Source organism: Natator depressus, chromosome 20 (genome assembly GCF_965152275.1).
Source record: "Natator depressus isolate rNatDep1 chromosome 20, rNatDep2.hap1, whole genome shotgun sequence".
NCBI lineage: Eukaryota > Metazoa > Chordata > Testudines > Cheloniidae > Natator > Natator depressus.
This window is the reverse complement of record NC_134253.1, coordinates 5,879,230-5,906,122: the sequence shown is the minus strand read 5'-3', so window position 1 is coordinate 5,906,122 and position 26,893 is coordinate 5,879,230. Positions and strand designations below refer to the sequence as shown.

Sequence of the window (26,893 nt, the reverse complement as noted above, 5' to 3'; positions counted from 1 at the left end):
AGTACATACAGTGCCCTAACAATATACCCTAATCAAATGGTGTTATAATGCCAGACAAGCTAGACCTCAGTAACCCAGGAGGAAAAGGAAAATTTCAGAAGAGCAGCTTTGTAAAACTAAAGGTCAGGCAGCTGCCTCGTAACAGAAGCTACTCCAGAAATTAAAGATGCTTCATGCAGCAAGCAATGTAGAATGGGCTGTAATCTTTAAAATCCCCTAATGCCGTTAGTGCTGGTAGCAGGTATTGCTGTCACTAGGCAGTGAAGGGAGGACTTTCTAAAGTTCTCCTTTAATATTTTGTTCTGTAGGAGCTGGTAGTTGTTACGCATTTGACATTAGAACTCCTTCCACTGCTAGTGCTGTACCCGCCGGTAGGACTGCACGGTGCACATACGTCTCCCAAGTTTGTGACGATGCTTCTTCCACTTCTCGCGTCGTATAGACCTCCACTGCTAAGAACACCTCCCGTTTTGAGTAGCGTTCTGCTGCTGGAAGAATAGTTGCCTCCGAAGCAGGGGTCGCCGTCACACACAACCCCCCCTTGGGGTCTGCACACAGCTGCAAATAAAAAAAGCAAGTGATTGCAGCTCAGGTTATGACTTTTGCTGTAAAAGATGAATCACATAGGACTTCTAAGAAGGAGAACACTCCTGGTACTTACAAATATTGACAGGGCAGACACCTTCTCCACACAACCTATTAGAAGGGGAAAATGAAGAAAGGTTTAAAATGTAAGAAACAGGGTTTGCCAGAAGCTGGGAATTGGGCGACAGGGGATGGATCACTTGATGGTGACTTGTTCTGTTCATTCCCTCTGAAGCATGTGGCACTGGCCACTGTCAGAAGACAGGATACTGGGCTAGATGGACCTTTGGTCTGACCCAGTCTGGCCATTCTTATGTTCTTATGTTTTAGCTACCTGCTTATTATCATTACCTATATAATTAATTAGCTGTAAGCCTTGAGATCAGGTGATGTTTGCAGCAGACTCGGACTGTGGTTTGGAAATATGTGATTTGACTGTCCAATACACACAAACATTGTTAATTTTTTTTCCGATAGGCCCCGATCCTGCACATGGGCAGTACTTACTCATTCCATTAGACCTATTGGGTAAATTTATCAAAAGTGCATAAGTGCATTAGGCTCCTAAGTGCTATTAAGGTGACCAGAGAGCAAGTGTGAAAAATCAGGGCAGGGGATCATGGGTAATAGGCGCCTATATAAGAAAAACCCACAAATATCGGGAGAGTGCCTATAAAATTGGGACATCTGGTCACCCTAAGTGCTATTGACTTCAAAAGGGATTTAATGTCGTAAGCAGAGCTGTGCAAATAACTGATTTTCTGAGACAATGACCCAACTGAAGAAACAAAAATATTTTGGGTCTACCTGAAACAAAATTTTTCAGAGTACCAAAAAATATATATATATATATATCAGGGGAAAAAATCCTTTTAGGTGGAACAAAATGTCTCATTCATCTTGAAATGACATGTTTAGTTTCATTTGTCTTGTTCTGTTTTAATTTTTTTAAAGTTTGTTTTAATGAAAGTGAGCTAAACTTTGAAATGAAAAGTATTTCAGATGGGAAAAAAAATCAAACCCTTTCGTTTAAAAGGAACCAAAATGAGACTTTTTATTTTTGGTCCATGGGGGTTTTTTAAGTGTAATAATTCAGTGAATTCAGCAATAATTGGATGAATTCAGCATGAATTCATAAAATGCTTCAATTGACCTGCATCTGCATTTTTTCATTGCAAAAACGTTTCAGCTGAATTTCACTCAGCTTTACTTCTACATCAGTTATGTGTTTCTGATAATTTCCCCCACTGTTTGCAATGAGATGACTTGCAAGTACATGGACTATAACTTGAAGAAAGGGTTGTAGGATTGGACCCTCTGTTTTGATGGGCATTTTAAATTAATCGTTATTCTTCCCTGAGCAGTGATTTGCAGGATTGTGCTATGAACCCACCTGCTCTCCTCTCCTTCCAGCAGCTTCCTGTAGGTGGCGATCTCGATATCCAAGGCCAGCTTGACGTTCATCAGCTCCTGGTACTCCCGCAGCTGGCAAGCCAGGTCCTGCTTGGCTTTCGTTAGTGCAGCCTCCAGGTCGGCCAGTTTACACTTGGCATCTTTGAGAGCCATCTCTCCCTGTTCCTCGGCTTCTGCTATGGCTCCTTCCAGTTTGCATCGCTGCAGAGGCAGGAGATAAATGCACTCCATGTGACTCACTTTAAGAGACTCTTTTTCTGATGGCCTCTCATTTGTTACAAATTGAATGCTCACATTTTGGATTCGGTCTGAAAAACTGATCAGGCTGAGGTATGCTCCTTGGACTAAATTCACGACCACTTTGCCATCTGAGGGATGGAGGATGCCTTCCCATTGAGGTACCCAGCACACAGCCTGGGGCACTGAGTCCCTAGATTTAGATCTTACAGGCTAGCTGCCATGACATGGGCCTCTGGTGACAGACCAGCTATTCTAGTTATCTTGTTTTGCTTTATAAACAGCTTACCGGAGATAGGGCCACTGGTTGAGAGTTTCAGAGCTGACTAGAAGATTTAGGCGCACAACTCACTAATTTGAATGGGCTTTGAAAAACCCAACAATTGATTCTGCTAGTGTCTCTTTCTTTCTTTCTTTCTTTCTTTCTTTCTTTCTTTCTTTCTTTCTTTCTTTCTTTCTTTCTTTCTTTCTTTCTTTCTTTCTTTCGAGTTGGTTATACATCCAAAACTGTTAACTCTTTTTGCTTAACTTTAGACTTCTGCTGAGTGTGTCAGCTTCACAATACAGGCCTCTACCACTTGAGTTAAGGAGTAACTCTGTTAGCTGGTAGCAGTAGTAAACTATTACCCTCTCATGGCTTGGTCACTAGTCTAGGCACCAGCAGTTCTTCAGAACGGTCAAGGGGTGCAACCTAATTTTTAATTAAGATTTTTTTTTACTGCTCAGCTGTTATAATGGGACAGTTTTTGGTTATCACGTAGCATTGGATCCTATACATAGCATTTGTGTGTTGTTATTGATACATTAGACACACTATGCCAGTGTGTCACACTCACCTGGGCTTTAACATTTTCAAGTTCTCCATGCAGTCTCTGAATCACCCGGTTCAGCTCCATAATCTCATTCCTTGTGCTGTGCAGGTTGTCGCAGTGTTTGCTAGCGGTTACCTTCAGCTCCTCATACTTAGGTGAGAGAGAAGATGCAATTATAATAAACAGATCAGTTACAAAGTACCAAAAGCTGCAGTGTAACTATGATGAGCTACTCATGGGTCTCTGGCAGGGTTTGAATGCTATATCTTGAGCACTAAAGCACAGACTTCTACTACTTGAGCTGAAAGAGGAGCTCCTTTAGAGGTCAGCTGTAGGAGACTATTGTCCTCTATGTGGGTAATGGCTGAAGGTGCAACACAGATTGTGAAAACATGTTTCATAGTATTCTTGTCTAGCCAAGACTGGCCTATGGAGCAGGCACTGGGCTGGGCCTCAGAAAAACAGGGTTCAGTTTTTGGCTCTGCCACTGTTTGGGGTGACCTTGGGCAAGTCCCTTCCTTCTCTGTGCCTTTATTTCCCCATCTGTCAAATGGGGTAATGCTACTGACCCCTTTTGTAAAACACTTTGAGATATATCAAAGAAAATGATATGCTATAGAAAGAGGTTGGTATTATTAACATGCATGTCACATGCATCATCACATGCATCCCACGAAGTGGGTATTCACCCACGAAAGCTTATGCTCCAATACCTCTGTTAGTCTATAAGGTGCCAAAGGACTCTTTGCTGCTTTTATTAATTATTGTTATTTATTATTATTATTGAGAGAAGGAACCTGAGTTTTAAAAAGTGCCTTAAATCTGAATGGGAAGATATAGTATTTCCATAAAACCAGATCCTCTGCAGATATAAATTGGTGTAACTCCAGTGAAGTTAAGTGTGAACAGCTGAGGATATAGCCTATATCTTGATAATTTTTCACTGAGACTAAATCCTAACACAGTTTTGGGAGATTTCATACACCGTGGGCAGGTTTACACTACAGCCAGGATCAACGTTTTGAGATCGATCCACCGGGGGTCGATTTAGTGGGTCTAGTGAAGACCCGCCCAATCGACAGCAGATCGCTCTCCAGTCGACCCCTGTACTCCACCCCTGACGAGAAGGGTAAGGTAAGTCGACGGGAGAAACTCCCGCTGTGTGGACCCTGCGGTAACTAGACCTGAGGTACGTCGACTCCAACTATGTTATTCACGTAGCTGGAATTGCGTAGCATAGGTCGACTTACCACAGTAGTGTAGACATAGCCTGTCTGTCATTTCATGCATCTCTTGAATTACGGAAAGTGTCCTGTCTGTATGCGCTCTCAGTCATGTGGATTGAACTATTTCTTTGATGAGATCAGTGTCAGAGCCATCCATAATCCCTTTCTCACCTTGCACTGGTACCAGGACTCTGCCTCAGCTCGGCTCCTGTTGGCGATGTCCTCGTACTGAGCTTTGACATCAGCGATGATGTCATCCATGTTCAGTCCTCGGCTGTTGTCCATTTGCACAATAATGGAGGTGTCCAAAATGGACGCTTGGAGGTAAGCAATTTCCTGCAGGAGACATTACATTCATCAGTCATTTGCTTCTAGGTGCTTTCCTGGCTTTGGTCCTCTGTTCACAGGTAACAAGATACTTCCTACATATTTTGCAGATTCACATTTAATCCAAAATGGAGGAGAGGGATTTTTGATTTGAATGCACCTGGTTTTCAGTTAAATGTGTCCATTAATCTCTGTTTCCAGCAAGGTTGGTTGAGGCCATGTCTGTACTGTGGGTGCTACAGCACTGTAGCTATGTCCCTGTAAGCCCATAATGTAAGTCTGCGCGTCACTGTAGGAACTCCTCTGGCTGGTGTGATGGGAGCTAGGTTGGTGGAAGTTTTCTTCTGCACCCGGCTGTGGTTGCAGGGGTCTGGATTTTCACATCCCTGAACACTGTAGCTATGTCAACCCAAATTTTAAGCATAGACCAGGCCTGAGGCAGACGTCTTCTTCTTTCACAAAGAAGGAGTCCTCTGAAATCAGTAGAGCTAAGCTGGTGTCAGCGTAGAGCAAGTGAAAGAAGAAACTGGCCCTAAGGGCTTAGCAGTAGAAAGAGGCCTTAAACCAAGTGCAAATGTCGCCCCACGGTAAATTACTGTCAGGCCCCTTTACACTGCCAGAGTGGTGTAAGAAAGGTGTAAGAAAGACCAGAGTGTAAATGAAAATCAGGCCTTAAGGCCCTGATCTTCAAAGGTAGCTAGGCACCTAATTCCCATTGATTTCAATGAGAGTTAGGCACCAAAATACCTTTGAGGATCTGGGCCTGTGGGTCTTACCAAGGATCGCGCCATGGAACTAGTCCCTTCGGCTCGATATAGATTCAGCTGACTAAGAGGGCCAGATCCTCCCCTGAGGTAAATGGGCACATTCAAATGTGCCCATTTACACCAACCAGGCCTTTGTCTCTTTCGTTCCTCTAACAGATCATCTGCCACCAGGCGTTATTATTCTCTTCAGGTAGGGGTTTTAAAAGGGATTTCCAAATTTCAATTCTCTGCCATTGAAGGGGTCTCAGGCACTGGTGCATCTTGGTCCCTGCTGTCCCCTGCTTGTGGCACACAGTAGTTTAGTCTCCTCAGGTCTGTAATACTTTAGCCTTATCCAGATTATTGGGCTCAATACAGGGGAAGCTGGGTACAGTTTAGTGGCCTGTGTTACATAGAAGGTCCCACTAGATGACCTGGTGGTCCCTTCTGGCTGCAAACTCTCTGATTCTTAAACTAAAGGAGTCTGGCACCAAACATCCCATGAATTTCGCCAGCGGGAGTTGGGGAGGTTAACTCCCATAAAGCCCTTTGGAAAATACCAGCATTCATTGTATTCTTCTCCTCATAAAAGCCTGACTGGAGTAGGAAATGTAATTACCTCTTCATACACGTGTCTCAGGAAGGTGATCTCATCTATGAGGGATTTCACTTTGACGTCTAGTTCTGCCTTGTTCATGTAAGCGCAGTCCACATCCTGCAGAGAATCAGAAATACAGTGAAAGCACTTCTAATTGATTATAAGACATTTCTGTTAATGCTAGAACAAAATTGGGTTAATAACTTCATCACCTGGATTGTCACTTCTAAGCAGTTTAATTTTTCCATATTATTTCATTCTTTCCATCTTTATAGTTTCACATGCAAAATAATCAATATACAGGAGAAAGGAAGATAAATAGGTCATCTCCATAGACCAGCCTAATGGTCTGTTGTATCAACAGCCAGAAGGACCAAACCAGGGTAAGGCTAGGTGGCTACTGGGAGATTTTAAAAGGCTCAAAGGGCATCTAACTCCCATTGGAGTTTTCAGAATTGCCAATGAATCAACAATTCTGTTATTCATACAACTCTAGTTCTGAGTACTTTGGAAAATCTGGCCCTAAATGTCTCTGATAAGAGGAATTAAAGTTCCCAGGAAGCACGTATCCTCAAAAGCTCTAATCGACAAAGACCGCAGGAGAATATTTTCAAAACACTTGAGTGATTTAGAAGCACATGCGTCATTTTCAAAAGTAACTCAGGCACTTAGGAATCTAAATCCTGCTGACTTTCAGTGAGACCAAAGGCTAGATTTACAAATGTATTTAGATACCTGGAGATACAGATAGATGCCTAGTGGGATTTTCAAAAGCATCTAGTGAGTTTCATGGGAGCAATACCCAAATATCTTTAAAAATATTACTGCCTAAATATTAGTGCCTAAATATCTTTAAAAATATTCGTCTCTAACGTCACATATGCATGTTGGAATTTTTTCACCTCTAACCATCATTTCACAAATTATTATTTCAAGTGGTTAAAATGGCAAAATAAAGTGATTTTTTTTTTTTACATTTTTCAGGAAAAAGTGGTTGGCATTTCAAATAATTTCAGCCTGCTCTATTTATGTAAGTATGAACTTTGCATTATTTTTCCTTCAGATGAGTTTAAAATCACTATATCCCATCAGTGTTCTATTAACATCTGGGCAGCAGGTGTTTGATAAGGTTGTAGCCTATCTGCGCTCACCTTCTTAAGTACTACAAACTCGTTCTCGGCACAGGTTCGACGATTGCATTCCTCTTCATACCTGATGGGGAATAGAGGATTATTTTTTGTTTAGCTATTCAGCTGAGAAAACAATATGGATCTCACACACACTCCCCTGCCAAGGAATAAAAATTGTGGTGCATTTTGGAATTCCAGAAGAACTGTGCACTCAGTCAGTTGATGTACCATATGTTGTATGTGCCTTATGTTGTATGTTTTCAGAATTTGATATTTTTGTCATTTCAACAGAGAATGTTGACATTTATTTGAGGATATTTTGAAATTTGTATTGATTTAAATATTCACAGTTGTGCACCATTATAGGTTTTAAGCAGTTTTTTTTCATTGTTATCTATTTACATTTTCACCGTTGCAGGAAATTATGCGGGGGGCTCAGAGAATGGGGCAGGGGTCAGACAGAAATTATTTAATGACAGTAGATGTTGTGGTTCAAAACCGTAAAGATTTATAATCATTAGAAACAAATTGTCACCATCACAAGTCAAAAGGCACAAAATAAATATAATTAAATCAACCTCTAATGAGGTCTCAAGCAGCATTTCTCTTACTTTGCCAACCTGTAAATCGAGGGGAATATTTTTTCATCTGTTTGTGTGTGTATGGTGAAATTGACATTTACTGACGTTTACTGATAAAAATCTAATCCTTCCAAGCCTGGTTGTACGTATTCACCTTCACAGTATCTGCCAAGAGCTCTACTTAACTAAAATGTTGTAAAGTTCTCCTCAAGCAGATTATTTAATGAATAGTGTAAACCCATAATTGGTGTAATGTATAGCTCTCCCAAAGTGATAATGTCCTAGTATATTATTATTTATTACTTATATCCCAGTAGCACCCAGGAGGCCCATGGAGAAAGATTACATTGTACCAGGAGCTGTAGTAGGGTTGCCAGCCTCCCAGGATTGTCCTGGAGTCTTCAGGAATTGAAGATTAATCTTTAATTAAAGATTATGTCATGTGATGAAACCTCCAGGAATAAGTCGAACCAAAATTGACAACCCTATGCGGTAGCTATAGTATATTTGTGGAATAAATAACACATTTACAAACTTGGCTGCATGAGGTAGCACCCAAGGCCAAGTTCAGTAGTGATGAGGAATAGATAATAAAACAGAGAATATCATAATGCCAATATATAAATCCATGGTATTCCCACACCTTGAATACTGTGTTCTGTTCTGGTTGCCAGGTCTCAAAAAAGATATATTAAAATTGGAAAAAGTATGGAGAAGAGCAACAAAAATGATTAGGGGTATGGAAGAGCTTCCATGTGACGAGGGACTAAAAGGACTGGGACTTTTTAGCTTACTAAGTGGGGTTATGAAGAGGTGTATAAAATCATGAATGGTGAGGAGAAAGTGAATAAGGAGGAGTTATTTACCCCTTCCCATAACACAAGAACCTATGGTCACCCAGTGAAATTAATAGGCAAACAAAAACAAACAAAAGGAAGTACTTCCTCACACAGTCAACCTGTGGAACTCATTGCCAGGGGATGTTGTGAAGGCCAAAAGTATAATAGAGTTCAAAAAAGAATTAGCTAAGTTGACGGAGGATAGGTCCATCAATGGCTATTAACCAAGATGGTCAGGGACACAACCCCATGCTCTGAGTGTCCCTAAACCTCTGACTGCCAGGAGCTGGCACTGGATGATGGAATGGATCACTCAATAATTACCCTGGTCTGTTCTTTCCCTCTGAAGCATCTGGTACCAGCCACTGTTGGAAGACAGGATACTGGCCTAGATGGACCATTGGTTTGACCCAGTGTGGCCGTTCTGATGTTCTTATGATTTTTGAGCACTCAGCATCTTTGAAAAGCCGGGCAGTTATTTAGTTAGTCAAGATATATCTGAAACTGCCTACCTATAATTAGAAGCTTCTCCACCCTCTTGAATAGTGGTGAGTCAACAATGCATGCAGCTATGTACATGTTTGGAGACATTTCGTTTAACAACCTATTATTAAACTGCATCTTTTCACACTTACTTTCTCTTGTAATCCTCCAAAATGTCCTGAATGTTGTTCAGTTCTGTCTCCAGATTAGCTCGGTCACATCCCAGGTTCTCCAGCTGCTTCTTCAGGTTACTGATATAAGCTTCAAACATGGGCTCCATGTTATTCCGGTAGAGTTTTTGTTCCCGCAAAAGGCTCCATTTGGTCTCCAGCACCTTGTTTTCCTGCTCCAGGAATCGGACCTGAATCCCAAGAGGAAGAAAGTTCACTTTTGAAGCTTTCAAAATGTATCAATGCATTAGACTCGTAACAAATAGGAGCAATAGTTCAAACAAGGAATTAATTCAGGGAAGTCCTATGGCTTGGATTGTACAGAGGTCAGGCTAGATGATCACAGTGGTCCCTTCTGGCTTTCTAATCTATGAAATCTCCCATATTACTGCCAGAAGGGATTCCCCAGAATCGGCAAAATTAGAAACAAAAGACACAAGTCATGCATGTATTTTCAGAAGAATGGAGATAACAGAAATGTAAAATTCTGAGCTCATCTCTTTATAATGAGGTTATTCAGAAACATACTGGTATACATGAGAAATGGATCAATCAGTTACAGAGAAAGCGAAGCGTTCCTCTGGTATATACTATTTATGGTTGAAACAGTGCAGATCCTAGACAGTCTCTCACACCCATGTAAATCAGAAGTAACTCCACTGAAATCAGCACTTATGCTGGCGTGATTCTCATTTACATTAAAACCACTTTACCCCACTCTGATAGTGTATTTATACCCCCCATTAAGGCCCTTTTGCACTGCTGGAGTGCCATAAAGTGGCCTTAGGGTGAATGAGAATCAGACCCTCACTGTAATTTTAGGCTATTTGGGAACTCCAAATCCCTTAGACATTTTGAACCTCTAAAAACTATGGAAAATCTCAGGCTTCATCTCTGAAGTGTCTGTGCGAGTTGTGTCTGAGATTCCCATGGCGAACCGCTAGTGAAGATTGTGATCGCCCATCTCACCTGGTCAATGAAAGAAGCAAATTTGTTGTTGAGGCACTTGATCTGCTCCTTCTCCTGGTATTTCACCGACTGAACATTGGGGTCGATCTCCAGGTTGAGAGGTTGGAGCAGGAGCGGGTTGACTTGGACAGTTGTGATAGTGGGTGGACAAGGCCCACCGATCCCACCCACTCTGTAGCCAAAGCCAGCACCGCCGTAGCCATATGCAAGATCAGCATTCCCATACCCATATCTTGCAGAATGGCAGCTACCAACAGCCATTCTGGGTTTGCCAGAGGCTACGCCGCTGAGACTTCTGCTGCCAAAGTATCCTAGTCCTCTATAGCCCACGCCACCGCCTCCCCGAGATGAGACAGTGCTGAAACTGTATTGCTTCATGGCTCTTGGTATGAGAGCCGAGCAAGAACTGAAATTCCGGACACCCCCGCCTCCAGAGCTAATGTGATAGGATCGGCAAGACATTGTAGCTGATTAGAGGAGGAATGAAGGCAGATGGCGAAGTTAAGAAATGCTTGAGCAGGGCAGCAGAGTGAAAAGTAGCCAAGCGTGGATCCCTCTGAAATCAGAACTGATGCTTTCACCTTTTTATCTGTTAGGAGAACGGGCCTTGGCTGGATAATGATGAGGTTTATGAGCTTGGGGTGTTAGCCCCTCTGCACATTTTGCTGAGCAGCAACTTGAGCTACACTTAAACACACCTATCATAAGTTATAGGAGACGGTCTAGTTTCATTGCAGGGAATCCCAGCTCTATAAAACCTGTGCTTGTAAAACTCCCTTTTTTTATAATAGGGATTAAAGAGAAGCAAAAACCATCTTTTGATGGGCTTAGCATACAGCGAATTAGGAAAGGAGTAATTGTCTTGTGGGAAAAAATGTATCTTGTTTATTAAGTTGCCCGCACAGGCTTGGGAACACTCTGGTGATGTGATCATATGGTCTGATTCTGATCTCAATTAGACAAGAGTAAATCTGGTGTAACTCCATCAGTAGGCCTGATTGTCCTCTCCTTTGCACTTAACTCCCTTGGAATCTGTGGAGCTGTTCACTGTTTACACTAGCATAAGAGAGAGCAAATTCAGGCCCAGAGGGAATACGCCAGGGTAAACCTGGGGTGTGTGAGAGGAGAATTGGGTCCATAATTTGCTTTCTCATGGATTTCTTTAAACAAACCTTTGTAAAATTAATGTTTGAATCATCCTTGTGCTTGGGATGGCTTGTCTGCACTGAGATCTGAATTTAAGAGCGTGAGAGAACAAGAAAGTTTGGTCAAGTCTTCACAGGTAAAATGGACAGATCTTTTTGTGTTGGGTCTTTGTTTCAGTATCGACTGGGCTGGATTATCAGCAGGTGAAAAATCTCCATTGACTTCAGTGATTCACACCTGCTGAGGATCTGGCCATGGAAGTCTCAGGCTTTTATGTATCTGCAGCTGCTGGTTCAACCCTGGCCTGATTCTTCTGACATTCACACGAGGTCTCAATTATTGGCAGGCAGGGTCACAGTTTTGACTCCTGAAACTGACGTGCACAAACTAGGGAGCTGTTCCACACCTTCCTACTCAGCACCTTTGCTGGCTGAGGTTGAATGGGAGGTACATGTGATTAACACCTCTGGTGATTTAGCCCAACAGGAATCGTGAGAGCTCAGAATCTCTCAGGATTGGACCCAAGATCCTGAGAAACATCTGAGACACGTATTAGTCTGTTGGCATCTGCTGTAAAACTAAAGACATGAAATTACCTTTCTTTCTTTCTTTCTCTCTCTCAGGTTTATAACTGTAGACATGGAAAGAGCTCAGGCTAATCAGCTTGTGTGAACCAACCTTGTTCAAGTCTGCTGAACCAACACAAACTTGTGAGCTCTGTTCTTAGCAGACTTGGCATCATGATGGCACGCTAGGATGCCAGCCGTCAGCATGAGCTTGCCCATCGTGGCCTGAAGCTCCATTGGCTAGTGAGGATAGGGACAGAAATTTGGTCCCACCTCTGTTCTCCCCTTGCCCACCCCTTATGGGGGCGTTAGCAGGGAGCAGTCCCTGTGCTCAGGTACAGGAGCTGTGTCTGGAAGCTGTGCGATGGGTGGTGTGGAAGCCTCCTTGTTCCACATGGTGTACCCATGCAGTGACAAAGCACAGGCTGACACAGAGTACAGATCTCCGGATTTGAGCCTTAAAAAGGAAAATGTTATGTGGACTTTAGCTCTCAACACAAGCTATAGAGCTGGGATTTAGGGGTCAGATCTAGAGTCATGTTTTCCCAAAGTTGGGAGGTTTTCCGATTTGCTCTGTTCAGTGGTAAAGTTTGGAAACTAGATTGAACCTCTCCAAAGTGATAGAATATTCCAGATCCTGGGCTCTGGAGACAATATTGAAATGTCCCATTTTGACATTTACAAAGGGACATGTTTTGATTTTTTAGTTTTTAAGTGACTTTCTCATTTTGAAATTTAAAACTTTTTGCACTCTGTATTATGATATAAAATTAAACGCGGAAATCTTTTGATCGATCCAGGGTTTTCCCCCACAATTTTGCTTTAGTGGCAAATTTAGAAATGTTCCGGTTTCATTCCTAATTGGATCAAAGACAAATTTTGAAATCTCGAAATTCTCCCTGAAATGGAATTTCCATCCTCTGCTCAGCTCTAATTAATTATTTTCAGATCAGTCCATGTAGGACATAGGAACAAGAGATCAGGCTTCTTTTGTCTCACTTATACAGTGTTTAAAATGGGCCCCCAATATTTTCATTGCCCCCCTTTTTCCCCAGTCAGGGGCTGGGGGGCAGGGAGGGCTGGGGGTTCTGCATCTGTTTTCTCTCGCTTCATCCCTATTTCTTTCTTATTTGTCATTTCCCCACATTGCTCCTGCTTCCTTCCATTTTTCTTGTGTGCTCTCATTTCCTCTCTTTCACAAATGAGTGAACCCAAATAGGGACCATCTACATAGACATTTATATCAAGGCAGGGATCGTGTTGTCACACCATAGTCCCCAGACCACACTGTAACATCATTTGATTTTGCTCTCTGTGTTAACCACACAACTCACATTTCGCATTTGTGTACAGGTAGCAAGTCCTGCTACTGAACTCACTAATGTAAATCAGGAGTAACTCCAGTGAAGTCATAGCCCATTTACACGTATGTGAACCAAGAGTGACTCCATGAAAGTCAGTGGAGTGACACTGATACATGACACCGATTTGCCTCAGGAATAACTCTGTTGAAGTCAATGGAGTTAGACTGGTGTAAAACTAATGTGAGATCAGAATCAGGACCTTCATTGCTGCAGCTGGGATTTTAGGGACTCCTGCAGGACCCCTTCCTCTTCTGCTAGAAGGCAAACTATTGAAGGAGTCCTTCTGGGTAATTAACTCTTATGCAGATCAGAACATTCATGAAGCTGAACACAGCCAGGGAGCAAAGATGATCATCACTAAAAGTGCTCGATGTGAATTTAATGGCACAGTTAAAAAAAAATCGAAAAGAAAAAAGCAAACAGCTGCGTGGCCTTGAATTGAGAAGTAGACAAGGCAGCATATGCAGAGAGGGAAAATTCCCACCAAATATTTTAAATGCTACCTTTGACTTAACTCTGTCTCTCAGACTGCAATAGCTAGGAGGAAAATATGGGAAGTAATGAATAATTCCATCTGTGCATAGGGCCAGTCTTATAAAACGTGTTATAAAGTTAGGCTTTTGAGTAAATTGCATAACAGACCATAAAGCCACACTGCAGACAGATAGGTTGATTGCAGTTTACTGAAGAAGTTTCATGAAATCAGGATACTTCAACACAAGCATAAAGTAATAGGAACTGTGGTAATGGGGATCGTGGTACATAAAAGCTCGGAACCTCCCCCCCTCCGCCCCCCGGATAAAAACACAAGCGAAGAACACAGGCAATGAGATACAGACATTTTTTACATGTGATACAGCTCATAACGGTCACCAAAGCATAATGTTCACCCTTTCGTTTCTGTGTATTTGTTACTGTGCACATATAAGCCATAGATCTTGTGTTATCTCTACTTCATGTTCGTGCTCTCCTGGCTGACAGAGAGGAGCTTGGTTCAATTGTGAGGTTTGCACAGGATCTAGAAGCCTGTGGCTGTGTGGGTGCTAATGCCCCATTGGATATAGGCGTGAGTTACGAGGGCTGAGTAGTGAATCCACTGACTATTAAGCAAGCGGTAGTCTAGTATAGAAGACGAACCAGTGGCAACGAAGACTATATTATATGACGCAGGTAGTGTGAGAAAAATACCCCAGAGAGAAAGGGGATACGGTAGGACCAAGATGAATTCAGAAATATTAAGTCCGCCTCTTATTGGATGTAACACACCTGTTCGCCAAACCCGCTGGTGAGAGATATTGCACCTCCCGAGCACTAGGGGGAGAGAGAGGCCACTGTTAGTTGACTAATGTGGAACACAAAGATGGGAACATGACTCACTAGGCAAGCCTGATGTTTATTTAGAGAAAAAACATTTACATGTAGCCATGCATAGGGCCAGCTTCAGCTCTCGGTTACACTGGTGTAAATCTGGATTTGGCGTTACTCCGGATTTACACTGATCCAAGCAAGAGCAGCGAGAGGATCAAAATCTGTTAATTTCGATGAGCCAAGTTCTGCCGCCCCGGAACTCGTTAACCAGCAGGGCCGATTATTCATTCAGGATTCGCATGAAGCCGTTAAGGCGCCGGCTGGGGGTTGATGCGCTACACCTGCGAGTTAAGCGGGGTGGAGAAAAGGCTTGTCTTCCTTAAGCCAATAAATGCCTCACCTAATGGGAAGGTGACTCATGAAGCTCTTAAATGGTATTTACCGGGAGCTTTTCCTCCCCTGCAAGCCTGTGCCTTGGAGATGGTTTGGGCTGTGCTGCCACAAGGAGGCAGTGTCATATTTCTTCTCTTCAGGCTGGGGTGAATTGGGGGCTTGGTTGGCGCTTTAGCTGCGGATGCTCTTTTTGGTCGAGGTGGTTTTCGAGACGATCTTCATGCTGGAGCTGCTTCCCCCTCCAGCTCCGAATCCTCCCATCAGACCTCTCCCGCTGCTGGCGCTGAAGCTGCTTCCTCCAATGCCGTAGCCGAGTCCGGCCGCATTTCCCAGCCCGACCCCCAGGCCCAGCCCACCCCCAGCGCCGTAGCTGCTTCCACCGGCCGAGCTGACCACAGCTGTGAAGCGGAAGAAAGCAGAGGTTTAGACGGCACGGAGCAGCAGCCTGCCAGTCACAGAAGGAAAGGCAAACCTTTTGTTTCAAATGGCTGAACCTGGGGATTCAAACGGTTTCCACCAGGTCCCTTGGAGATCCTCCTGCTGTCTAGTATATTTCATCACCATGCAGTTGCCTAATACTCATGCAGAGTTTCTATTCTCCCCTGCAGGGGGCAGGTTACTAAATCCCATTGAAATCAGGCTGCTTAATTTTGGCTTCCCTTAAAGTTTCCCCTTTGCTCATTTAATTTAACCCTTTTCCTTTCCTGGTCTACAAGTACCTGTCTCTCAGAGATGGACCCATATGCTTTTTCTCCTTATCATTTATTGGGCCAAACTATGTAGTACAGCCCCAATTCTTCCCATTTATACTGATTTTATGACTTTGCCAACCTCAATGGCGTTACTCCCGCTGTCACTGAGAGCAGAATAGGACCCATTTAGGTCTTTCAATCTTTACCCTCCAGACCTTGGGTCTAATTCTGGATTCTTGTTGGTTTGTTGATGTCTTTCTGGTCACAAAAGGTGCTCTCGGGGCAAGACCCTTGCATTCCTTTCCACTGACAATAGCCCTTTCTCACACGAGTATTCTCACTGCCTTCCATAGGCCCAAGGGTGGAAATCACTATTGTTCAGACTCCGACACACAGAGACTCTGCGCCACTTTTGTGGGATTTAGGAGGTTCACGTGCCTTGTGCTTGCCCCTTTGCACAAGGGTGATTTGCACCCCAAATACATGATGAGACGTTCTCATGTTCGAGATCTGACCTAAGAGAAATATTCGGGGTACTGCTGTCTCAACTGTGCCATACAGAGCTTCAAAACCCCGAATGCATTACATATCTGCTACCTTGCATGGTACTAAGTATCAGAGGGGTATCCACAAAAACAACGAATTCACAAAAACAATTTGTTTTTGTGAATTCTAACACGGTTACCCCTCTGATATCTGCTACCATAATTTATTGCAGCCTCATATAGCATCATAAAAATGTAGGGCGGGAAGGGACCTCGAGAGGTCATCAAGTCCAGCCCCCCGCGCTGAGGCAGGACCAAAGAAACCCCAGACCATCCCTGACAGGGGTTTGTCCAACTTGTTCTTCAAAACTTCCAATGACGGGGATTCCACATCCTCCCTTGGAAAGCTATTCCAGAGCTTAACTACCCTTGTAATCAGAAAGTTTTTCCTAATGTCTAACCTCAGTCTCTCTTGCTGCAAATTAAGCCCGTTAATTCTTGTCCTACTTTCAGTGGACATGGAGAACAATTGATCGCCATCCCTTTGTATTTCAGTTGCTCTGCAGTATCAGCAAACCCTAGCTCTTCCTAGGAATAATGACTCTCTTTGAGTTGTCATCTCATTGAGCATCTAGCATTTGGGAGCCAGAATACTTACAGATGTTCACTGCACCAACACCTTCTCCAGCTAGCCTGTTAGAGGGGGAAAAAAAGGAAGGTGTTGTCATGATTGTTATAAGCAATTTGCCGCCCAGGATTGTGGTACTGAGTAATTTAGAAGGCTAAAACATTTAGCACTGCAGTAAGACCAGTCTTCCTTGGTGAAGTTCAGATGCAAAATTGAAACAATACCCATTAACTTGTAGGAAGATCAATACATTCTATGTTTGAAATTTGAAATACAGTTTTAGGACCAGAACCTCAGCTGATGTACACTAGCCTAGCCCTGTCAATGTCAGTGGAGTGATACCAACGTTTACATCAGTGGAAGATCTGTCCCTGAAATTCACTACTGGGCAGAAGGCCAGTGCAAAAGACCTATGTAACACCTAAGAATACGTCTACACAGCAAAGAAAAACTTGTGGCCAGCCCAGGCCAGCTGACTTGGGTTCACAGGGCTTGGGCTGCGGGACTGTTTCATTTTGCCTCCCACCTCACAGGGTCCTAAAGCCCGGGCTTCAGCCCGAACCCAGATGTCTACACAGCAACAAAACAGCCCCACAGCCTGAGCCCCATGAGCCTGAGTCAACTGGCATGGGCCAGCCACAGGTGCCTAATTGCTGTGTAGACATACCCTGAGTCTCTTAAGTGGTGCGCATGTAATATTTTTGGCCATCTGATCTGGATTCAATTTCATCCTCTGAGCATCGAATTGTGTCCCATATTCACAGGCCTTAATAACTCCTCTTTCTGTTGCAGATTGGAGGGCTGATTTCTTTTTCCCTGCACAAAATTCAACAAAAACGAACCCTTTCCCCATTTTATTAAAAAATGTCTTTGAAACTCTTCAGGCTTTCGCTTACTTCACCCCCAGATCAATCTTCCTCCCCTCAACCCCTCCCCCTGGCTGAATTTTTTTGGAGTTTTCAGTGGGAATGTGAAAATATTTCCTTTTCGGCAATTGAAATTTTTGGACTTTGAGGGTTTTTTTGACAAAAACTGATTTTTTATTTTTATTTTTTTGCAACAGTTTAAACCGAGAAGCCATTTTCTGTCCAGAACTGTTTTAAGGTATTTTTTTCAGCCAGCTCTAATGTATAGCCCACCCACCTGCTCTCCTCTCCTTCCAGCAGCTTCCTGTAGGTGGCGATCTCGATATCCAGCGCCAGCTTGACGTTCATCAGCTCCTGGTACTCCCGCAGCTGGCGTGCCATGTCTGCCTTGGCCTTCTGCAGGGCTTCCTCCAGCTCAGCTAGTTTTGCCTGGGCATCTTTAAGGGCTAGTTCGCCGCGCTGCTCGGCATCGGCAATGGCTGTCTGTAGATTGGCGCACTGCGAAGGCAGGAAATGCGTATGATGAATGAATCCCATTGGGAGCGCATGTGCTTTTGCAATCTACCAGACTGAGCATTTCAGTGGGACCAATCAGGGGTGGCAAGGATGCTAGCAGAAAGGTTGCAAGCTTGTGGCCCGTATCACTGAACTGTGTGTACAGACACTCCCCGGGTTACGCAAGACCCGACTTACACAAATTTGCACTTACGGAAAAAGTTCTATAAGCCAGAAATAGGATTTTCGAAATTTGCGGAAATTTTTGCGCAACGTGCAGGTATACGTTTCCGACTTATGCAAAATTCGAGTTATGCAAGGCTTTCCAGAATGGAACGATTGCGTAAGTCGGGGGGAGTCTGTATGTATTTCTTGACTCAATATGAAACTCAGGGTTATAGAGATTGGCCCAGATCTCCATTTGGTGCCTTTAAGCCACCTCTGCACTCCCTAGATCTCTAAGCTTGACACCCCCTCCAGCCCCTGCCCCCTAAAACAACCTCAGGGCTGTGTAACTTATTCAGCCCTCTCGGCACCATCATCATAATAATCCCTACCTCTTATATTGTGCTTTTTCTCAGTAGTTCTCAAAGCCCTTTACACAGGAGCTCAGTGTAGTTATCTCCGTTTTACAGAAGGGGAAAGTGAAGCAGAAAGGTGACGTGACTTGCCCAAGGTCACCCGCAGGCCAGTGGCAGAGCCAGGATTTGAACCCATCTCTCCACACTGCCCGTTATTGCTGGAGTACAGCATGCTCCAGCCATTGCCTCTCACACTTTTGGTAGCATGGAGCTGCTGCTAAGGCAGGCCTGAATTCCTAGGAGGGTTTCCAGTCCTGAAATTCTGAGATCCCTCCTTCCCCTTCGCCCACATCCCAGAATGTAACATGCCTGCTTCTTCACATTGTCAATTTCAGAGTGGAGCCTCTGAATCATGCGGTTCATCTCAGAGAGCTCGATCTTGGTGTTGTGCAGGTCGTCCCCATGTTTGCCAGCGGTCAGCTGCAGCTCCTCATACTGTGATAGAAGGGAGGGGGGGATAGAGGTGACACAGTCAGACATGGAGAGGAGGGTGAAATGGGCAACATAGGGGATCACAGTGAGCCACGGGAAACTATTAAAGGGAACCGATTTCTTCCACCTCTTCCTTTGTGGGTAGCTACATTGATGCTCAGAGCTAGGGGTGTGATTCCCATCTTGCATAGACATACTTGCCCTAGCTCTCCTTGAGCTGGTGTGCTAGAAATAGGAGTGTAGTTGGGATCACATGGGCAGTGGCAATGGTGGCACGGGCTAGCTGCCCCGAATATGGATCAACAGGTTCGAGGTGGGTTAGTATGTCTACATGAGCTGAGAATCACAACCCAGACCCAAATGTAGACATATCCTAAAATTCAGCTCTTGCTTAGAAACTATAACGCATTTCACCGTTCCCCTGCCTCAGTAAGAAATTCAAGGTCCATATGGCAAGGAGGTGAAATGCGTTTCTAAGGGTGTATCTACACTGGGGGTGTAGTTTCCAGCTCAGGTAGACATACCTGCTCTAGCTCTGATCAAGTTAGCATACTGAAAATATCAGTATAACGGTGACGGTATGAAAGGCAGTATGGGATAGCCTCCATGTGTACAACCCCATGTGAAACTCTAGGTCTAGGTTTTGAGATTAAAAACAACCACAACAAAATTGTCCTGAACTGGGGCAAAGAGTCAAAATTTCAAAAATTTTCACAAACTGAAATTCTCCCCCCTCCCCGCAAATTGTGTTTCGGGTCAGCTTTGATGAATTCAATGTTTTGTTTCCATTTTGACCCCTTTTAAAATTATTTTTAAAGAAATAAAATAAAATAAATTTGAAACAAGAAGTCATTTCAAAAGCAAAATGTGTTCTGATAATGTTGAAACTTTCCCCTCCAATTCTTTTTTTAAAATGTTGTCTGGATCGATAACAATTCTGCGGAAATTTTCGCTTTGGTTGGAACGACACTTTTCCACAGAAAACTGGTTTGACAAACGTCTCTCCACCAAACCTAGTGATGAATATCCTAGTTCAAACTCTCAGAACTCCAGTGCCACTCACCTTGGTTTGGTACCAAGACTCCGCCTCAGTTCGGCTCCTGTTAGCAATATCCTCGTACTGAGCTTTGACCTCTGCGATGATGCTGTCCAGGTTCAGATTTCGGCTGTTGTCCATTGAAAGGACGACAGACGTGTCTGAGATTTGTGACTGCAAATGAGCTAATTCCTGGAAATCAAAGAAAAATGACATTTTGGGGTCTGGATCTCTCCTCCTCTCCTGTTTTGAGCCTTCTTCACAGAAACGTTGCATGTTAAAACACCAACATAAAGGGAACCACAGCCCTGTAAACTCCATGCATGGGTGTGAGCATGTATCTCTGAGTGGTTTGATTCTCTCTGATGTAAAGTTGGCTTCTGGGGTGGGTGGGGTGAAAAATGGCATTAGGTTTGCCCCAGGAGACTTGGGAAAATTAGAATGGTCCTTACTGCTTCATAGAGAGCTCTCAGGAAGTTGATCTCGTCAGTCAGGGCATCCACTTTAGCCTCCAGCTCCACCTTGTTCATGTAGGCAATGTCCACATCCTGAAAACATAGGAACAGAGACTGTCTAGCCAAACACTGCACAGCTGTGTTCCCCTGTGAGGGCCAGCATGGCTTTAACACAAGCTGCCGGAGAACAACCCAGATGTATGGGCTATCTGATCTCTGTGGTTTTTGGATGAAAAAGCTTTTGGTGGACAAAATGTAGAGTGGCTCTAAACAGTCTCTTTCCCCCATGATCTTCCCTGTAGCTATTGAATGGAATTTCCAAAGCAATCTGAGGGCGTTAGACACCCAAATCCCATGGGCGCTGGGCACTGAACTTCCTTACACACCTTTGTCTATTGCCCCCTGGATTGTTCAGGACCTAAGGGACTTACATGGCCACCGTTACCAAGGTTACGGAGCACCTCACAGTCTTTTAATGGAGTTATCCTCACAGTGTCCCTATGAGATGGGGAAACACTATCCCCATTTCACAGCTGGAAAATTGAGGCACAGAGCCACTAAGGCCTGAAGGCACAAAAGGAGTTAGCCATTGTGGTGCTCAGATGACTCTGCCCCAGCTGACTCTTTGAAGGTGCATTTACACTGCATCCTACTTTTGCGGCACTTAGAGTATGTACACGCCACATCCCATCTGCCCCCCTCTCCCCCAGCACAGGTATAAATTGCAGGGTAGATAACTCTAGCCTGGTGGGTAGAGGACTCACCTGGGAGGTGGGTGCCCCAGGAGCCAGTTCCCCTGCTCCCATGACTCTAATTATTTAATCCAGTGTGCAAGAGCTTCACCAGGAGAGAGTAAGGGAGTCCTAGGTCAGAATATCCTGTAACTCAGTGGTTATGGCACTCACCTCAGAGGCAGCAGATCCCTCTTCAAATCACTTCTCCCCCTCAGATGAGAGCGGACCTGAACTGGGGATCTCCCACATCCCTTAACCAGTGGGCTAAAAGCTAGGAGGGAGGTCTCCCTTCCCAGCTATTTGGTATGAACTAGAGCAGGCCCACCGAATCAGGCCCTGTATGTGACTTAGGGCCACCGAACGCCTTCTCTTCCATGGTTTGTGAATCGCTCTGGGTCTTAGGAGGGAGATAGGCGGCCAGCGGGAGTGAATATCTGTTAACTTTCACTGCAAACGTTTCGGCGCAGAGTGAGTTTCGGCACCTACGGGGCTCGGTGGGAGTTTTGTCGTCCCCAAACTGGTCCTAAGACACCTAACTCCTTTTGCGCATTTGGGCCTAGGGGACTTACCCAAGCAACAGAGCAGGGAATTGAAGCTGGGTCTCCCAGCTCCTGGGCTAACTTCTAGCCATTGCTGGGCAGGGGCTGTGTGAGACGGGGAGCGCATGGCAGGCTGGATGGGAGTGGGTAAATGCTCTAAATATGCATGGAGAGATGGGAGTAGTGTCAATCTGAGAAGTGGCAGAACAGCCAGGGTAGAGGTTCACAGCTGGGGTTGACTCAGTGTCCCTTGGGAGCTGGTCCCCTGGGCTTTGGGCCAGGCCCTAGGAGAGGAAGTTCTGGTGCTGCTGGCTGATCCAGAGGACCATCATTATCCTGGCTGGATGGCAGAAGGAGAGGCAGACCGGTCCGCCAGCTCTACCTACAAGAAGGGTTCCAGCGAGGACTGGGGGGAGCGCTGCGCCCTTTGATCTCTCAGGCTTGAAAGTGTAAAACAAATACAAACGATTCTTTTTTAAAAAAATAAGTCCCCTGTTCCTTTTTTATCGAGATCACTTGCCTTCTTGAGCACCACAAACTCATTCTCTGCAGCCGTGCGCTTGCTGATCTCATCTTCGTACCTGGGCAGGAAGAAGGGTAGACAGGAGCCTTGTTACGGCTGGTGTAAGTATAACTGTTTAGTAGCCATTGCCTGCACTCTCCGAGCCCTTGCCATGTGTTTTTCCTTGCATACCCTGGGCTGTTGCTACTAATGGCCAAGATATTTACAGTGGCTATCAAGGAAATTGGCAGAGCCTGTTCTGAAAGACCATTTACCAGCTGGGCCCAGGCCTCCTTGGACATCAGAAGGAGCAGCAGGATGATGTTGTGTATCTTCTGCCTGTATTGTGGCAGGCATATGTGACCAGTCTAGTTACAAATACGGTACCCCGGGGCCAGACAATGGAAGGATGTCATCAGAGAACCTACAAGCCTTCATTAAAGGCATGTTTTATCCTCCTCTAATTTTCCATCCTGCATGAAAGAAGTCTTGTAATCCCTGTAACTTTTCTCAGGCTGGAAGGGGTGGGAGGAGACCTGGTTGAGCTCATCCGTGCCACACCTGCGTTAGTCAGTAGGGGCTGGATTCTGCACTGATGCCTTTCGTCCTGTTGACTTCAGTGGAGCCGCAAATGCAGGGGGTCTGAGGGCAGACTCTGGCCCAGTGCATGTTTCTGGTACATGAAGAATCCAGAGTCTGAGTCCAGGATTTGACTCTCCTGCTTGGCAGTACATAGCGATACCACTGAGCACTTGCGGGAGTACAAAGGCTAACACTAAACACTGACTGCTGCCCAGCCCATCATAAGTTAATTCATTGTGGGGGAGATTAAGGGCTACAATTTAAAGAGAGATTTTGTGCAGCTAATAAAACAAGTCAGGCCGGCCTGACTCTTCATGGAAGGAAAGATTTCAGACACCTCCGCCTCGGGAATACAACACCCATTAGAGGGCGTTATGATGGAACAAAGTGGCAGCCTGCATAGGTTTGTATGTATCTTAGCTGCTACAGAAGGAAAATTCATTCAGCATGTGCCTATTTCTGTAAAAGCCAAACTGAGTATGTATTTCTTGTTGTGGGACAAATTTGTTTAAAAAGTCAATGGAACAATGCCCCCCCAAAACCCACTAAAATAAAATTGACAAGGAGAGCAAGCATCTCCCATGCTCCTTTCAACTCCCCGCCTCCATGTACAGCCATGAAACAAGCCACAGGCTTTTCCCATTAGCCAGAGATTCTGGGGGATAATTTCAGGACAGCGGCTCCAATTCATCCCTGTTCAGCAGAGCACTTATGCACGTGCTTTCCTCAGAGACAACCCGTGCCTGCCGATACTGGGGGAGTGAGGGCAGCCGGGTTCAGCAGAAGCACTGAGCATGCTCAGTGCTTCCTAAATGGGGCCAGAGTGAACCCTTGGGGCTGTGCGGTCCATCCCTGGAAACAGATCCCGAGAGTCACAGATTTCAAGGCTTGAAGGGATCATGGTGATGATTAAGTTAAACTTTCTGAGTCACACAAACCATAGAATTTCACACAGTAATTCCTGCATTGACCCCAGCAGACTTCATAACGACACGCTCTCAGTCCCTGATTCAGAAAAGCATCATGATTCAGGAAGAGGGCTTAACTTCAAGCATGTTCTTAAGTGCTTTTCTGCATTGGGTCCCTAAACTGGAATTTTGGGGACTTCTGAAAGTCAGGGAAGAAACCCTGCCCCATTTAAATCGGTGAGAGTTTTGCCACTGACCTGCTGATGGTATAACAGTCAGGGTGCATGAATACGCAGTTCTGTACATTGTGTCATTTTATTTCCTCTTGGCTTGTCTTCATGTACAGCACTGCAGCAGCGTAGCTGCTCCAGGGCAGGTGTGTCGGGCTTCTCCCGTCTGCATGGATAATCCACCTCTGCAAGAGGTGGTAGCTGTGTGGACGGGAGAAGCTCTCCTGTTGAAATAGCGCTGTCCACACCGAGGATTAGGTCGGTATAACTACATCGCTCAGGGATGGATTTTCACGCCCCTGAGTGACGTACTGATGCCGATATAAGTTTGTAGTGCAGACCTGGCCTTTGTTTTTCAGTACTACACCGATGGGTATGGCATAAGAATTTGAGTACAATAGCAGAGCATTGCGTAGCAGAATAGAATCCCTTCCAGTTTTGCTTACCTGATCCTGAAATCTTCTACTGTGTTCTGCATGTTCTTCAGCTCTCCATCCAGCTGAAGCCTTTCACCTCCAAGAGCTTCTAGTTGCCTCCTCAAGTTATTGATGTAAGCCTCAAACATGGGTTCAATATTACTTTTCGCGGTTTTTTGCTCCTGCAACAGGCACCATTTGGTCTCCAGCACCTTATTCTGCTGCTCCAGGAACCGGACCTGAATCCCATCAGACAAAATACTGAAGCATTTGAAGTAGCCTCATCAACTTACCAGGAAAAAGACAACACCTCAGCCACACTTCTTATGAACTAGATGTGAAGGTCTCCTGGTCCGGGACTTTGTCTTACATGCATTATGGCTTTAAATGGGCATGTACATCGAATACACAACCACACAAGTCAGAAAAACGGGGGCTAATAGTCAATTGCTTCCATCTGTCTAGATAAACGCGTGTATATTGTGGTGCCAGTAGAGAGACAAGGTGGGTGAGGTAATATCCTGGGACCGACACAGCGACAACAACACTGTAGCATCAGTAAACATTTTACACTTTAAGCTCTTGGGACTGAGACCATATCTTCCTTTACATCTTATTCACATTGTTGGGTGCTTAATAAGTGATAAACAGATGTTATTTTAGGTGGGACTTAAAAGAGAGGCACTACAATTTGTTTTAAACTTCATGTTCAATCAATACTCTTATGCAAATTGTTAGACAATCTATTTTTTTTTTGGCAAGAAAACAGGCTCAGAGAGATGCTTATGCAAATGCATAATGGAAATTGACCAGCCATGGCACAAAATCTCCTTGCCTGTTTTCACAAAGAGGGTAATGCTATTTTAACTTGTCTGTTTTAAAGAACAAAAGTATTTTCCCCAGCTAATTGTGCGAGTAAAGAATGTCAAGAATCTTGCACTTCATATGCAAATGTTACAGAACTCTGAGAGACGGGATGATGAAGGATCGAAATCCATATTTCATGGCTGGACTGTATCATTGTAGCAGGTGGAACTAATGCCCTGGATCTGACCAGGGTGCAGAGTGAAAACCCAGATATGAACTGACTGTGAAGATTTTGTCACTCATAATGGAGAACAATATGAATCATAGAACATTTAACACATCTTGACTAGCCAATGGCATGCATGCCAGGATAGGCTTCCCGGATGAAGCTGATCATGCCTTACCTTGTCGATGAAGGAGGCAAATTTATTGTTGAGGGTCTTGATCTGCTCCTTCTCCTCCTTCCGCACCTTCTGGATGGTGGGGTCGATCTCCAGGTTGAGGGGCGCCAGGAGGTTCTGGTTGACAGTGACTTCATGGATGCCACCAGCTCCGGGTCCGAATCCACCACCGAACCCATATCCAGCTCCGCCAATCCTATACCCAGCCCCACCGTAACCTAATCCATAACCATATCCAGATCTAACAGCGTGATAGCCTCCGCTAACGGAAATTCTGTTGCTTCCACCTAGACCATGGAAGCTCCTGCTGCCGAAACCACCAGCACTGACCCGTCCCAGACCTCCGCCACCTCCCCGGGAAACAGAAATGGAGCTGAAGCTGGTTCGGCTACCTGGGATAACGGCAGAGGAGGCACTAAAATTTCTAGTGGCTCCACCTGACCTAATGCTGACGGTTTTCTGAGCCATGGCTTCCAATCGCAAGGCGTGAGGAGCTGTTAGGATAAGATGCAAAGGAGGAGAGAGATCCTTCTGTGCTCGGGTCTGGAGTGTTCCCCCTTTTTATCTGTTTGAAGAGCTGGGCTTGGTCACAGAAGATCTCAGATCATTTGGCTGAATGAATCAGTTTGGTATGCCTGGCAGTGGCCCATCTTTCCCAACCCGCTAATCACTGGGCTGACCTGGAACATAATATCCTGGCAACCTATAAACTCATAAGCTAACCAGAATTTTCCAACCTGTACTTTTCACTGCAGAGATTATTAAAAAAATTTTTTTTCCAAAGGCTCCCTCGGGGTTTGCTTTTAACTCTGCACAAACAGCCTTTCATTTTCCAAGCTGAGGGGAATTAAGTAGGAAAGTTGTAGCTGCTGAGACAGCACCATTAGCATTTTTTGCTTCAGAACGGACCGGCTTTGCCACCCTTCTGCTTCCAGGGATCACCATCCTTGTCCAGTCCTTAGGCATCGCTACCACCATGAAGTCAAAGTGTGTCATGCCTGAGTAGGGTCAGATGAATGGTGTTCTTAAGTTTTGAAAGACGAGTTGTTCATAATGTTCAGATTCTGACCCTGTTTACACCTGGGTGTAAATCTGAAGCAACTCCAGTGAATTCAACAGCTTGTAGCTTCGGAGATTTTAAGGGCCAAAGGGACAACTGCAGTAGTGGATCACAAGCTAACTATGAATCAACAGTGTAATACTGTTGCAAA

General features: G+C 44.6%; 2 protein-coding genes across 2 annotated transcripts; both read right to left on the bottom strand.

The window, feature by feature from the left end:
• Nucleotides 1–289: 289 nt before the first annotated feature.
• Nucleotides 290–10,578, bottom strand: LOC141974976 (keratin, type II cytoskeletal cochleal-like). The gene is made up of 9 exons (XM_074935065.1): nt 10,117–10,578; nt 9,130–9,338; nt 7,096–7,156; nt 5,966–6,061; nt 4,445–4,609; nt 3,072–3,197; nt 1,979–2,199; nt 662–696; nt 290–558 (listed from the first exon to the last, which is right to left on the bottom strand). The coding sequence occupies exons 1-9, from the start codon at nt 10,576–10,578 to the stop codon at nt 290–292; spliced, it is 1,644 nt and encodes a 547-aa protein (XP_074791166.1).
• Nucleotides 10,579–15,064: 4,486 nt separating this feature from the next.
• Nucleotides 15,065–26,151, bottom strand: LOC141974978 (keratin, type II cytoskeletal cochleal-like). The gene is made up of 9 exons (XM_074935066.1): nt 25,686–26,151; nt 24,505–24,713; nt 22,357–22,417; nt 20,561–20,656; nt 20,136–20,300; nt 18,950–19,075; nt 17,842–18,062; nt 16,729–16,763; nt 15,065–15,291 (listed from the first exon to the last, which is right to left on the bottom strand). The coding sequence occupies exons 1-9, from the start codon at nt 26,148–26,150 to the stop codon at nt 15,065–15,067; spliced, it is 1,605 nt and encodes a 534-aa protein (XP_074791167.1). The 5' UTR covers nt 26,151.
• Between the last annotated feature and the right edge of the window lie 742 nt (nt 26,152–26,893).